This window comes from Octodon degus, unplaced genomic scaffold (genome assembly GCF_000260255.1).
Source record: "Octodon degus isolate 3935 unplaced genomic scaffold, OctDeg1.0 scaffold00060, whole genome shotgun sequence".
NCBI lineage: Eukaryota > Metazoa > Chordata > Mammalia > Rodentia > Octodontidae > Octodon > Octodon degus.
In genome coordinates this window covers 8,171,450-8,187,382 of record NW_004524636.1, presented here as the reverse complement: position 1 = coordinate 8,187,382, position 15,933 = coordinate 8,171,450, and the positions used below count along the sequence as shown (strand labels likewise).

General features: G+C 42.1%; 1 protein-coding gene across 1 annotated transcript in view; it reads right to left on the bottom strand.

The window, feature by feature from the left end:
- Plcb4 (phospholipase C beta 4) overlaps positions 1 to 15,933 on the bottom strand; it is a 427,861-nt gene that overhangs the window by 26,598 nt on the left and 385,330 nt on the right. The window contains exons 27-30 of the mRNA XM_004634291.2: positions 9,137 to 9,225; positions 8,278 to 8,428; positions 2,630 to 2,679; positions 2,403 to 2,468 (exon numbers count right to left, since the gene is read on the bottom strand). Coding sequence (XP_004634348.1) covers positions 2,403 to 2,468; positions 2,630 to 2,679; positions 8,278 to 8,428; positions 9,137 to 9,225 — 356 coding nt within the window. The remainder of the gene's footprint in view (positions 1 to 2,402; positions 2,469 to 2,629; positions 2,680 to 8,277; positions 8,429 to 9,136; positions 9,226 to 15,933) is intronic.

The window sequence follows — 15,933 nt, the reverse complement described above, 5'->3', positions numbered from 1 at the left end:
TCTATGAATTCAGATTTCATAGACTATACTAACATTTAGGGAAATTTAAAATCTGTATAACAACATGGGGGTTTCGAGAAACTCAAAGTTTGTAAAAATGAGGGCAACTTGGGTTTATCCAGCTGTAGGATATTTGCAGGTTGATGGATGATATAAATATTTGCATGCTAACCAGAGAGAAGAAAATACATGGAATGAAGCCCAAAGCATTTGAGGCAGAGGGCAAGGTCTACTAGTGCTACTTCTCAACTGCCTCATGAAAAAGCCATTTCCTATCATTGCCATTTTTCTCATTAAGCAGATGGGCCTGTTAACTGATGATAGTCTAGCCACTGTTTGACTGAAAGGGAAGCAACAGACAACTCCATGTAAGATTGAGAAAATGGCAGCACATCCTTTCCCAGTAAATCCAAAGCAGACCGAGAATTCTCTTAACATCCCATGCATGGTTACTGCAGATGGCTCAGTAAAGGGGACTTATTTACTCAGTGCAGCATTCAGCATTCTACACAGAATGATGCAATAAGAGCATGGGTTCTGGACTCTGAGGCTTTCAATTCAATAACCAAGCTTTGCTGCTCCTTAATTCTGGGACATTAAATTGCTTAACTCCATTAATCTGTAATTTGCTCATGCGCAAAATGGAACTTCGGTAGAATGTTCCTTACAGGGCAGAGAGTATTAAGTGAGAGAATGCACATCAAGTGCTGAACGTGGCTTCTGGAAAATATGGAGCGTGCAGAAAGTCTAGCTGCTGCTGTTGTTGCTATTACTGGTCACAGTGTAATTCCCGGTTATGCCTCAAGGAAATATTAAATGAGGCTAAAAATGTCTGTTTTCTACTAGTTTAAAGGTCACCAAAGGCCTGCTCAATGACAGAGATCCAATATAAATGTGAGGACAGTCTGTTACATAATGCTGCGACATGTAGCCAATAACTTCCCTCTCAATAATTAAACTAAATTTCACTCCATTATGTTTTTTGCTCCCTCTCTTTCTGTTGCCTTTCTGGATTACAGCTTATTGAAAACGAGAAAAAAGAGTTTGAAGCCCCTACTTTAAAATCTCCATCTCCAGCAGATACATGCTTATAATAGTCTGAAACATTTCCATATGAGGAAATGAAAGGAACCCTGTTAAGTGAAGAATTACTCATGAAATTTAGGAACAGTCTTTGACATGACTTGTGAGTCACAAATGTGCTGTAATACAAGGAACAGGAATAGGCCACTAATAGGATTAAACTGAACCTCTCAAGGGAGCAGATTATGAGGTGCGGTGTAAGATTCGGGTCAGAGTATGAAGTGTCCTTTCAACCAAGACATGGAATTTCTGTTGCTCTCACTGCTCCTCATGGAAGAATGGAGCTCCCAGCCTCCCAGCAGCAGCAGCAGCCTTTGCTACACACCTGAAGAAGGAAAAAGCTGCTACATTTCCTTCCCTTCCCTGTGATGAAGGATGAGATAGAAGACTGTCGTTTAAGTGCTGGAAAAATTTTCATCTACTGGAGAATTCCTGAGGCCACGTCCTACTCTTCTCTTAATATTGAAACTAGTTCTTAAAATTTATCTGAATCACTTTCAGAAAGACTTCTTATGACAAAGAGAAAAAATAAAAATACTACAGGAGTAGGCAACCAAGCAGGGTTTCCATGACCCTGGGAGGGGAGGGAAGAAACATTCCCTTTTCAAGTGTCATGAAACTCTGGCTTACTGACATCTCCAGGCAATGTGTTCTGCAAAGTATGAGGCAGTGACCCACGGAATTTAGGTGACCAGCAGTTATGAGTGTGAGCTGCTCTTCAGTAGCTGGGCTATTGCCCAATATTTTATATAAAGTCATACTTACTAGTGGAATGGAACAATTTTTAAATGGGTAAAGCTTTCTTCTCCTACTTAAACAACTGTTAGAAATGGTCACAACCAATCAAAAATGCATGTTACATCTTAATTCATTGCTACCCAGTTGAAATAAAGATACTGCTGCATACTTGGCTGAGAGTAATTCCCTTGGAGGATTTTAGCTATGAATGTTAACAGGAGTGGTAGGGGCTTTTTATTTCTTTTTCTTTTTTTAATTTATGTGCAGGGTCTGCAGGGTCTATAGGGTCTCACTACATAGATTGGACATAGTGATTCTCCTGTTTTCAGCCTCCCAAGCGCTGGGATTACAAGTGAACATCGCCACACCCAGTCTCAATCCCTGTCTCAGCATGTCCCCGGGGGCGGGGCTGGCAAGGCATGCTGGGGATCGAATCCCAGCTTCTGCACTCTGCCTAAGCAGGCACGTTAGTCTGCTTAGCTATCTGGCCAGTCCCAGGAGTGGCAGGTTTTCAAAAGAGACCCAAAAGCAAAACTTGAATGAGCCAACGAAAGGAAGCACACATACACACAGGACACTACCTTTGCATGCTTCTTCTTTAAAGAATTGAGCTCTTTCTGTTGTTTCTTTAAATGCTTTAAGTAAGCCTGTGGAGGTGGGGAAGAAGAAAAAGAGATGATCAGAAATAAATCATGTTTCATTTTGTTTTCATAGTTAGAATCATTGCATTTGGTGAGAAGCAAAAGCATATTTGTTTTACCAGTACGCATTGCATAAGAGCATTTGCAAAATGTCCAAGCAATTTTACCTTCATTTGCTTTAAATCTTCTATCCTCACTTGAGGGATAAGTTCAATACCTTAAAAGAAAAAGTCACAGAAAAGTCACTGTATATGAAAGTGAAAGAAGAACTGATTGCATAAAATCAGATTGTTTTGAAATCTTACCTACAATCATTGATGCAGTCTTAGCGAAATGTTATGAATGCAAACCCCTTACATTCTACTATAAAAAATTTAACTATACCTTTGAGATGCTTGAGGTAGGTCTTACCAGCATCACCTAAGAAAGAGATTCAAGGACATAGGAGTTGTCGAGGGCAGACACTCAGGAGACATCTCTAAGGGAGAAAGGTAAGCAGGACAGGGCCCAGGGAGAGGGCAGGCTCTCACGGATTTCAGTCACAGCTTGATCCTGTAGGTTCTTTAATCTAAATGCTCTCAAGAGTCCTCTACCTAAGAGGCCTGGTTATTGAAGGAGACAGTGCATCAGTCTCATAATCTGAAGAGTCCTCTGTACTGGATTCGAGGAGGCTGGGCTATTGTGACAGGGTCTACAGGGTCTATAGCATCAGAAGTTGTATAAAACCTTCCAAGCATTTTCAGGCAAAAGAATCCCACCGACTCAGGACAATTTTCTGGAGAAAAAGCAACTATAATTTCCAATCCCCCACCAGCTGGGGCATGGGCTAAAGGACCCCATATGGGGATCTGATCAAGCACAACGGAACCGACTACAGTGACTTGTACCTTTGCTTTTCAACACATACCAGTCTACTAGCTCCCAACTCTATTCCCAAATTAATTATCACAAAACAATTACCTTAAAGCTTCTTTTATCAAAGTGAACCTTAGCACTTGAGCAAAATGTTGTTGAGGGCAGCATGCTTTTAATACACAAGAAATAATGACATTAGACTACAGCAGAACAGGCTGCTGCGACAAGAACCTAGAGTAATACACTAGTCATCCTGCTGTCTGAATCAGGCTAGGCCAGGCATCGTTATGGCAACCACAGCAGCCAAAAAATCTCTAGCAAGCTCTGTTGCAGATTTTCACCTTAGCCAAGCAAAAAGTATGCACACTCTGCAGTATAATTGATTTCCCTTAGAATCCTAAAGGCCAGGTATGATGCATTCAAAAACACCGATATCAAGATCCAAGCTCTTGTGTTCCAGTTTGACCCATTTTAGTAAGAGTCTCATATCCAGTATGATGATGGGAAGGCTGCGTCAGGATAGTTTTGGCCCAGAGAAATGAGTCCTGTGATCTGTCACATTTTAGGATCAGGAGTGATGGGAATGCTGGTTCCTTTGCCTGATCTTTTGAATCCCATGTCACCAGCTATCTCCCTGCTTTATGACAGCCAGCATATGGCAGGGGATTGAACCCTGGCTTGCCTAAAAGTTCCCTCTCAGGGTCTCAGTTTTCCTGTCTGTAAAATGGACACACAAGACCTGGGACTGAGGGAATCTCCTTCAGAGATTGAGCAAATGCTAAGAGCATGACCCCAACGGATGTGACTTTGGCTTTTAAGTGTTTTTGTTTTAGTCTTGGTTCAGCTAACACATGACCAACAGAAAGCTGCTCAGACAAACAGTCCCCTTGGCCACATTTTGCATCGTCAGAGGAAGACATACATTTCTTGCAAACATTTTGATTACCACAGGGGATTAACTTAAGAAAGATAACCACACTCTGCAGACCAAGGCTTGATGCCTGCTTACTCCCCTGTATGTGCCTGGGGTAGCCTGACCAATACAACTTCTGATGATAACGGAAATGCCTTCCAGGTGAGGTGTCAATGGAGAACCTCCAGCTGCATATGGCTCTTACGCACTGCATGTGATCATGGAACTCAAGGTTTAATTTGAAAGCTTCATTTCTTCACACGTAGCTCCAAGCATCTGTCTTATCTGAGGCAATTCTGTGGCATTCCCTGATAGGTTGAGCAGCATATTTGGGGCTCCAAAGATTCTGGCCCATGGAAATTTCATCACATAAGGATTTTTTTTTTTTTTTTTTTTGCGGTACTGGGGATTGAACTCAGGACCCTGTGCTTGCCAGGCAAGCACTTATTCTACTGAGCTATCTCCCCAGGCCCCAATAGCAACTCTTTAAAAATAACTTGCACTCCTTCAGACTCTAATTCAGAAACTAACTAGGAGGTGCGTTTGCTTCATCTGCTGTTCCCAGTACACGGATAGTCACTGCATGTGTAGGAGAAGCAGGTGAGAACTTCCCCACTTCTCACCTTCAGAGAGGTCTGCCGCAAGAGCTGTCCACTCCACCCACAGACCACGTCTCTCCTCCCCACTAGCATGTCCTCAGAGCCCCAATTCCCCAGGCCCCCTCTGGCATCTTCCTTCTGTTTCTCTTCAGTGTCTCCTACAGACATACTACTGTCTACCTGAATGTATTTTATGTAGTAAGTCACCACATTTTCCCAGCCAGATTTCCACCCTTAGCATCCATGTGAGTACTGTTTGTAAACGTAACTTCTCAAGATGAATTTCTTCTCCAAACTAGCTTTTATTATATAGATCTCACTTCTTTTCCTTTCTTTTTTCCACTTACTCTCCCTAAGTATTTTTAGCTACCCCCAGCTGTCCCTCCTTCCTGTAGACCTATCACAGATTTGCTGTTGTATGTTCCTACCAGGTGTATCAACAATATCTCGAACTCTAAGATATCCAGGACCAGATTCACATTCTTTACCAAAGCAGTTCTATTGTACTCATAATTTCCATCAAGTTTTTGAAAATAGCACTGAATGTTTACAATTTTCACCTTGACTAACTCTGTATGCTGATATCTGCGATCAGAGTAACTACATCAAGGACAGTAATGTGTAATATAAAACCCATGGTTAATACTGCTCATCTTGGTATTCTTTTTTTTAAATTTTTTTTTATTTTTTATTTATGCGTGTGTGTGTGTGTGTGTGTGTGTGTGTGTGTGTGTGTGGCCAGCTCAGCTCAGCCCACCAGGGGGCGGGGCTGGCTGGCATGTGGTGCTGGGGGATTGAACCGCGGTCCCTGTGCTTTAGCTAAGCTTGTTTTAAATAGGTGCTTTAGACCACTGAGCCATCTCACCAGCCCCTCATCTTGGTATTCTAATATATACCGTTCCTAATGTCTTATCAATTATTATACTCTCCTTAAAGTAAATTCAAACTAAAAAAGACATGGAAAAAAATTAAGATTTCTTGAAAGCAAGTGTCAATATTCAGTTATTTCCCCAATCTTGTATAACTGTATATGTTAATCTGAGCAACAGATTTGATGATAAAAATAGATAATATAACCACCATTGTTAATTATCTGTTCCTGTTTTGAAAATCATTAACATATGCATTATTGTATGTTACCCTGATTCTGTTTTTTTTCTTTTCACTTCTGTTTTTACTCTTCAAAACAAAATTAAATTAAATTGAAAAAAAGTAGTTCTTCCTCTCAACCGCTTTCCTTCCCTCACCACCCATATCTGGGGCCTTACCTTGATGTCTCTGGTTAGCCCTGAGCCTTCCTCTCCCCAGGCCCTTACCCAACTTACCAGCTTGTTTCTAATCTTCCCTCCCCTTTTCCTTCCCTGTTGACTTCTTCTAGCTTCCTAGGCCCTTCCTGTCACTCATCCATCAGCCATTTGCTTCCTAAGAAAGTAGATTGCTAGCTCCCTGCTAGACACAGCTCTGAGGCACACAGGCAAAGACCTCTGGCCCCTGGTTGACACTCTATAAATACAAAGCAATAAATGCTATGCTAGAGGCATGAATGGACACAGTGATGGCCCTTAGTGCCCAATCCCCTCTGCCAGGTCAAACTTTTTTTTTTTTTTTCCAGAACCAGGGATTGAACTTAGGCCCTTGCACTTGCCACAGAAGCGTTTATTCTATTGAGCCATCTCCCTAGCCCCAGGACCATAGCACACAATTCGTTAAAGTTCTTTTTTTTTGGGGGGGGGGGGCAGAATCAGGCATTGAATTCAGGCCCTTCTGCTTGCCAGGCAAGCGCTTATTCTACTGAGCTATCTCCCTGGCCCCTAGAACTGCTCTTCTTAAAACTCTTCCATGACTGCTTCTCCCCATCCAGGGTTCACCTCTGAACCTTTCCAGACCAGGGAAAGTGCTCTCCACATGAGTGGACACCTGCGGGATCCAGTCCTCCTCCCTTGCTGCCCAGGTTATGAAGCCCAGGAGGGGACATAGAAATGTCCAGTATGGTAGAGCCTACAACTGTGACTTTAAATGTGTCTGCAGTCTCCTGATTGCACACCAAAATGAAATCAAGTGCAGGGCATCTTTGTCATGGCCTCCGTGGAAAAGACCACCAAGAGGGGAGGTCACAGCTGCTTGCTTCTTCAAATACAGCCTTGTTTGGAACCAAGGGTGAGGCATGTTCCCTGCTGGAACTAGGCTTGTGTTTGTCTGCTGTCAGCTGGTCATACTGCACCCTTTGCAGGCCACTGAGCGCACTCTGCTTACTTCCACCTTTATGTACTAGTGGGTATGAGACAAGAACTTTAACACAGCTCTTGTTTCCCACTGTCTGTGTCTGTCTGAGAGCTGATGCCCAGAGTGCCCGGAACAGGTGTGCTGTGCCTGGTCTGTGGTATTACCTCGCTCCATGTGCTTTTTGGGAAGGAGCAAATGGCTGCAGAGCCAGTACGAATTGTGCTACTTTTGGGCAGTCTAATTTTCTAATTTGTTTCATAAAGCTCAATGCATGCTTGGTTTCCTGTCAAATTATTACACTATTTGGTTCGTTACATATGAATTCAGTACCTTGACAAGAAGGAAATCAAGTTCTTCATACACTTACACACACACAGGGCTGTCCTTTAAGGTAAGAAATGACAGGCTTATTTGGTTTGGGAAAGCAACCCTGTGTGTGTGTAAGTATATGAACAACTTGACTTCTTTCTTGTCAAGGTTCTGAATTCATTTGTAAAAAACAAATTGCTTATTAAAGTTAAAAAAGTAAAACATTTATGGTCAAAGAAGCTTTTGAAAATACCAACTCACCAACATGGGATAGGCATCACTCAGTCAGAACAGGTTCTGGCCAATGGGAATGGAAGCCAGCTCTAAATGAGTTGTTTCCATGCATTTTGGCAGAATGCTACCACATGGGACACACTGTTCTGTGTCATGAAACCTCTTAAAAGCTTCTATTTCTTCCACAAGTAATGAATGGCCTTCAATGGCTCCTCTTAAAATTTTACAAATAACCAAATCATTGTACAAGGTGCAAGATCACTGGCACTAAATATTTATGTATAGAGGGAAAATAACAGCAATTATCATAACAGGGATTTATGAACATTCAAATAGCCACAAGTCTTGGTTTACCCACTCTTTGCCTGTCCATATAGGTTCCTATGATAGTTTCGAAAGAGAGTAGGGATGAGTTAGCTGCTAACATCACTGCACAAAAGATTTTTTCTATAAAAGACCTTGAATTTAAAAACTATAGATATACTCCATGAAACTTGAGCCAAGACTGTAGAAGATATTCACAGGCAGTAAATGACTTGTCAATTTCCCAAGAAACTATGTTGCTTTTGAGTTTAGTGCACAGGAAAATTGCCAGAGTTACTAAGTCCTTTACCTATATACAAGCTTTTTTCGAGAGGCTGAAACTGCCAGAAGTAGTAACAGCTTGCCTGCTCTCCCTCACCTTTTTTGGCTTCCACTCCAGAGCTGAGGGCAGCTGTGGTCGTTGGTCTGAGCTCGGAGCTGCTCTGAGGTGTTACATTTGCTTTGGCTGTGTTGGCCTTTCCTTTCTTATCATTCTTGGAAGTGTCACTGGGGACATCAGCTATGTCACTCTGGAACAGAAATATTCATGTAGACCCAAATGAATTTCACTGAAGGCCAAACATGGTGCACTGCTGTGTCTCCCCATGGCTAGCCTGAAGCCCTCAGGTTTTCCCATCCTTCTTTCTAGACTTCCGTGCTCTTAAAAGATCACGCAGCTTCCTTAGACTGCAGGCAAACGATCAAGCCCAGAGTAGCGGATTCCTTCTCTTTCTCTAGCTACTGGAGAGACTGTTGCTTCTATTCCACACTGAGGATTTTGGTAAAGGGAACACTTGAAAACAAAGACACCAACTATGCAGTGTACACTGGAGAGGGAGATGGTCTCAACACAAAGGCAAAAAATGTAGCCTGCCATAAATACCACTTTCGCTCATTCACTGTAGTGTACTAATCACTATTTCAGCGCTGTGAAAAAGCATCCTCTATTTAAATTTTCCAGGCACCATTTTCCATTTCATTTTCACCAAACAGCTACTTTCCATTTCTTTTGTAGGAGGACTGGGATTCACAAGCAGGTCAAGGCATTAGGGATTCAATGACTTTCTGATGGTGGCCACGTTTTACTAAATACGCTACACTCTTTGAGACCCTTGGGAATTTTGTTGAATTGAAAACTTTCTTAAAACTTGCAATATTTATTGTTTTGCTTTGTTTTTAAGCTGCTGTTTGATAAGTATACTTTCCAAAATCCGCTATCCTTACTCATTTTTTCTTACCGTCTCAATGCCCATGGCTCTCATTTGGTCTGCTCTCTTTTCAGTAATTGAAAGAAATTTCTTTGGATCCGATAAAGCATCCACAATATCTACGGGGAAAAATCAATGGGTTGTTAATTCTTCTGTTTCAATGAGAATATCAAGAAAATTAAGCTAATAAATGCTTCATAATCCTGCACACCTGTCATGCTGTTGAATATCTCCTCCAAGGACATAAGCTCTGGCTAGGAAAATACAGTTAGGTGTGGAAAACAGAAAATGAGGGAAAGGAGGGCCAAAGAACAGGTGATTTTTCTTTCTTTTCCCCATGATTGGCATGTGGGATAGCAAAGGGGTGGGAGACCCTTTCTGAATGTGAGAGGTTCCCTCCAGTAGAGCAGGGGCACAGATGGAACAAAACAGGAAAGAAGCTGGAAGCCTGCTGGCACAGGCCTTCTCTGCCTGCTGCTGCCACTAGGAGGCAGCTTTTATCCACCATTACTTTCTGCCACGACGTTTCTGGCCCGCCACAGTGGGAGGAACACAGAGCCGAGTGGCCATGGACTGAACCTGGGACACTGTGAGCAAAAGCAAACCTTGCTTCCCTTCCATTGGCCTTCTCAAGCATTCTGCCACAACAAATATAGAACATGCCAAGGATCTGAATACATTAAACAGAAAGCTAAAGCCTCCTTTCCTACAGCTTTACACCTTGAACTTAACTACTGCTGTTCACTTGTTCTATCCTTTTAGACATTGTTAAAACTCCAACTGAGTTTGTAGTTTTCTGACTTCACCTATCTTGGAAACACTTCACACTGGCCATACAAGTCGTCCACGTTAATTGCAAGAGCTGCTTAAATACTCCATTTTATTAATGGCAGTGATTTCTTTATCCAATCCCTGCTGATGGGCTAGTTGGGGCCCTTCCAGTTCTAATTCTTTAATATTAAAATATTTTGTGGCAAATGTCCAGAAACATTTCACTGCATATCTTTTTGTAAATTCCTAGAAGTTACAATGATGGGCAAGAGTATTTGTCCCATGGTAGCTATTTCCCACAAATGCTGCACCCATTTATTCTCCTGCCAGCAGTACAGAAGAAGTTGTGCTTATGGTCTTTACTAGTGATCCCTAAGACCATTTTCTTTTTGGCAGAACAGGGGATTGAACTCAGGCCCTTGCACTTGCCAGGCAAGCATTTACTCTACTGAGCTATCTCCCCGCCATCCCCTAAGACCATTTTATCTCTCAATAGTGGAAGTGAACACTGGAGTTTTTAAACTTTGCTCAGCAAAACATAAATTTTTTTGAGTTAATATCCTAAGACTTAATCTATTTTAATTCATAGTTGTGAAAATTTTCAAGTATACACTATAGATGAAACTAAAATATTCTCTCACATATTTATGGTAAAGATCTAACAATTATAAAGTTTCCTTACTACATTTTAAATTCTATTCTTTATCTTCTTTGTTGAAATATTTTAAGGCAAAAATTCTATGCATCATGTCACTTCAGCCTTAATTACCTCTCTATGTGTATCTAAACAAGGTTACTTTATCTTAGCATTGGCCAGACCAATACTGGATTCAACAAAATTGGTAGTAATTCCTTTCTAGGATATAATGCATAGCCCATCTTAATATTTTTCCTATTGAAACAGTAGTTACTTTATTTGAATTGAGATGTGAAGGCGACTCCATGTCACGATCACTGTGTTTTTAAAGTCTACTTTAGCTCAGAATAGTCCTTCTACTTCTTAATTTTCATAATGCATATGCTTGCTGAACAGACATCAGAGGGCCTGTGAAGTGTTCCACATTCTGAATTTATCTTAGTGCTTTCTATCACTAGCTAGCTTTAAGGTCAGACTTTCTTTTTCTATGAGAACACTTCACAGGACATGCTGGGTCTGTGTGTGTGTGTCAGTTGAGGGACAGAAAGCCTGGTGTCCCACTTATTGTGCTGCTAAGTTCATCTGGTAGTTATTACTGATGATGAACAATGTCCTACTGAATTTATCTAGCAAATGTGATATCTATCTATCACCACTGGTAGATATTTAAATGGGCTTTGAATTTTTCTATAATTGGTGACTTTGTTCACATCAGCTCAAAGGAGACAAAGGGAGATGACAAAAGATCTAAAGGTGCTGAGCAAAAATAAAGTTACCAGGTGATTTAAATCAATAGCTTCCTTCTTGGCAAGTACAAATAACAAAAATTTCTAGGATGTCCAATTTTGTCACGCTGTGGCAGACACTCATTCTGCAGCTAAGAGTAGGAAGACAGAGACTGGATGCTCAGGGCACCTCCTATCACATTTTTAGCGAAGAACAAAGGCTCACTGCATCATTTTTTCTTTGCAACTCAGTTTCTCCTCTGGCCAGTGACATGTACAACTGAGACACAGAGTTAGATAGCTAGACAGACAGACAGACAGACAGACAGACAGACACACACACACACACACACACACATACACACACACACACACACACACAGAGTCTTTAAATCTAAAGTTAAAATTGTTTCTTAATGACCACATTTAAAATCACATGCAATGAGGGAATGAGAAGCTACATCTCAAATATCTAACACCTATATACTTGTGTATTTATATTTCCAAATATGATTTATATTTTCCCTGCCATACCACTGAAAAATGGTGTGAGGAAGTGGTCAAAGACATCTTTCAGGCCAGGAAGATAGCTCAGCACCATAAGCACCTGCCCGGCAAGTACAAGGCTCTGAGTTCGATCCCTATTACCAACACAAAAATAGAGCTGTGTATTCATACTTGATGGACAATACGTGTTCCATGTTATGCCTAAGATGTTCAATATTCAGACAGGTAGTGAAGTTAAACCCAACTGCATATGTTGTAGGGTAATAATAAGCTTCCCTTCTGGAGGGTTAATAACCTAAGTTTGCAGATCAAAAATTAGAGAAATAGAAGTGCTGCAAGGACAGCAAACATTTTGACCCTAGCCTTTCAAGGACAGTGAGCATTCAAGACATAGGAGAACCTGTACTGTCACATCCTGTAACTCAGTTGTGTCCCAAATGTTCTGATCAAGGAGATTATGGGGCCACAGAGGAAAGTGATCAGTGATGTAGAGGGTGCCTAAGGAGAGTCACATGGAGAGAAAACATTCTCTCAGGCTTTCACAGAGAGCAAATTGGCCAAGTAATGGTCGGGACTCATCCACATGGCTGACACTGATAAAGGATCTGCAAACTGCGGTACAGGGTTACAGGATAAATCCTGAGGGTACTTGACTGACCTTATCAGATACAAAAGTTACATTTCTTGTTATACAGGTCTTGTTTTATCTTGGTCTTAACCATCCAGCAGAAAAGTATAAAAACAAGTTATATAAAGTAAAGCCAGATTAATATGCTGAGCTGTGAAAGGCTCAAGTCAACAACTTCTGCGGATAACCCACTACTATTGTGTACTGCTGGATTGTGTTGGATTGTTTTGCTGAATTCACACACCTATAGTATTTAGATGCCAGTGGAATACCCATCCCTGACAGGGCTAAATGAAAAAAGGGGATACAAAGGAAGGACCATTTTGTATCTGTATATACAGAATAGTTAGGATAGATATACAGCTACTTTCGCTTAATTCAATGAGAAGAAAGAGGTGTACTAATAGTGTTGGGACAGGATATCCTGTCTGCATCTTGTACTATAGATAACCACTAAGAAGATAACAATGTATAACGTATTAATTATTGAAACTGTCCTATAAAAAATCATTATGTAGTCAAAAAATATAGAGTTGTATGGGGCTGAGAAGACAGTTTGGCAGTCTAAGTGCCTGCCTGGAAAGCACAGGGGGCAGGGTTTGATCCCTGGTACTGCATTCTGTGCTTCCCCTGAAGCCCGGGTGCATCGTGCTGGCCACCTAAGTCAGGTGTGGCGGTGCACACCTCGATCAGTGATCCTCCAATTCAGTGCCCCAGTGCTGGGATTACAGGTGTGTGCCACCACAGCTGGTTTTGGTGGCCAGTTTGGTGCGGAGTCGGCATGGAATACAGTGCCAGGGATTGAACCTGGATCCCTTGTGCTTGCCAGGCAGGCGCTTAGACCACAGAGCTATTTCTCTGGCCCCTTAAACAAATAAATAAATAAATAATTTAAAAAGAGTTAGAAAATGCACCTTGCATACGCTTGGCCACATTTTGCATAGTCAGGTGAATCTGGCACCTTTATCTGTGCCAAGATGCCACTGTACTGGGCTTCTCTCCTTCGCTGGGGGAAGGCTGTGCCCGAGTGTGCCCCACGCAGCTCAGTGTACCTCAGTGCAAGCCACTGGGCCAGGAACTCGGTTTGAGTGCAGATCAGCATTCATCGGGCCAGCGGCTGCACCTAGAGACGCCATTCGTCTCATCTCATCAGGCAGGAGGTGCGCACACAGAGCTCGCTGGGTGCAATGCAGCATTCTGGATGTCTGGTGGCTACAGCAGGGCCCCAGAGCCTTCTTTTTTAGGGAGAAACTTGTTCGTGCATGTCATTTGCTTCTTTTGATTTAATTTAACCAAAGCTTCGCTTATCCATATTTTGAAAAGTACCATCTATTTCTGAGTTGAGCGCCATTTCCACAAAACTCTCCCTCTGTCCTGGTGAAGACCCCACATATACCTTTCGCCTTCCTCCCATGGCGCCCATGCTTCCTGACCTACACAGAGCAGAATGCACCAATTTAGTTGTTCCTAAGAACGAAAGAGAAGACAGCGGTTCACTAGTGTCGACTTCCAGTTACGTACTGACTTTCCAGGAGAATTCAATTTGTTACTTATCCCCTCCTTCTTGAAGCATCTGAATACTGAGCAAAAAACAGGGCAGCTGAGCACCTTTTCCTTGCCCCTTGGAGACTGGGCCTGGCCCAGATTCCATCAGCATTCCCCACTCTTATTTCTATTAGCAACACACAGAGGCAGAACAAACATACATGTTGCCCTAGTGGCTATAAACCTGCACAAACACAGACCAGCTATGACTTGGATTAGCTCTTCCAGTTTCCTCAAGGGAGTGAGGGTTTCTCAAACTATGTTCCTGGGAAGCCTAGACTGCACAACAGGTGCTTGGGACAATAGGATCTGGCTTTAAAGAGAATGGGAAGGATACACACTCTCCCCCTTCACTATGACACTCACAGGGCATCTCCAGGCATGGCATAATCTGAAGCCTGTTTCAATTTGCTTAACTTAGCAATTTCCAATGCATTTCACCATAACCCACCCTGAATCCTTCCTTACAGAGCCCTTCTTGTTAATAAATGTAGTCATTTTTAGAAGGCCATAAAAAAGTATCTCATGCATGAGGCCCCATGTTCAACCTTAATACCCCCATGATATCACTGCTAGTTTGCAAATTGATTTTGCAACTGATATTTAGAGCAAAGAAGACAAAACGTTCTTATGCACAAAGGACAGGCCAATATAGAACAACTTTAAGTTGCCTCCGAAAGTCCTCTCTCTCTGGGAGTGGTGCCTGCACTGTTATGGATACCCTTCCTCTGGAACCATCCCCTGGAACACCAGCTATCTTTGGAAAGCAACCCTGTGAAGGTCTGAGCAGAGTGAATGAGAAATACTCCCTTTACCTGCTAGCTATGTCATTAGTCACAAGGAAAGCAGAAATGGAAAATGAAATAATAAACCAATGGTTACTTCATCTTCACCTAAGCTAAACAGTCTGGTTGCAGGAGAAGAGGTAAAGTCTATCCAGCGGCAGAACTAAGGATGAGCACTGCCCAAGGAACAGAGGCTCACGACAGTGAGCCCTGAGTGACACTAAAGTATAATGCTGGTGCTCCCGTCTCTTCCCAACCACAGCTCAGTGATTTAAAAAAAAAAAAAAAAAAAAAAAAAAGGAAACACAACTGATAAAAATCCTTTCATAGCAACACTGGGTGAAACAAGAGAAATTCTCATAGGTAATTTAATTGTTATTAGCCTGGGAACTTTGGCCTGACACCAAAAGCAGTGCTAACAGCGATGGAGACATGCAGAACAAATGCCCCTGCCTGCAGCATGCATAGCCACAAAGCAAAAACAAGAGAGCCAGTGCTCCCAGTCTCTGTGGATTTGACCAAGCAGGACTGTCCCTGCGCTCCCAGTCAGTACTCCTCTTTTGCAGATGAGTGTGGAAATGACACTGCCATGTTTCCTTATGTTTAGTAGCAAAGTAAGGCTGAAAGAATTAATCCAAGGCTTCTTGACTAGTCCTGAGCCATCCCTCTGGTAAATGTCACTATTTTCTTTACATCCACATTTAGTTTCTGACTATGGAGAGACTCCATCACTGTTCTTCTCCCAGAGACATTTTACAACGGAGCTGCTTCAAAACAAAACCGGGAAAGTTCAGAAGTGCATGCTAGCCATCTGCTGTGGCTTCAGTGTGGCTTCTCCCAATAAAAACCACATTGAAATTTAGTTGTCAGTGTAATGGGAATAAGAGGCAGTGGATTAAGAGGTATTTAGGTGTGTGTGTGTGTGTGTGTGTGTGTGTGTGTGTGTGTGTAGAGTAATGTAGTACTTACAAGAATTGAGTTAGTTACCTAGAGAATAGGTCGTGAATGGTCCTGCCCCCACTGTTTCCTCTTCAATTTTCTTACGAGCCCAACTGATGCTCTTCCACCCGTGGACAAGGATGAGGACCTCTACAGAAGCTAGACAGATGCAGCTGCCCTGTCTGAGACTGCCATCATGCTTATAGAACTTTATGGGGTGGAATACAGACGTCTATTGAGATAGGAGGATTTTAAATAAGTCAAAATTTCATCCAAATATTTAAAAAAAA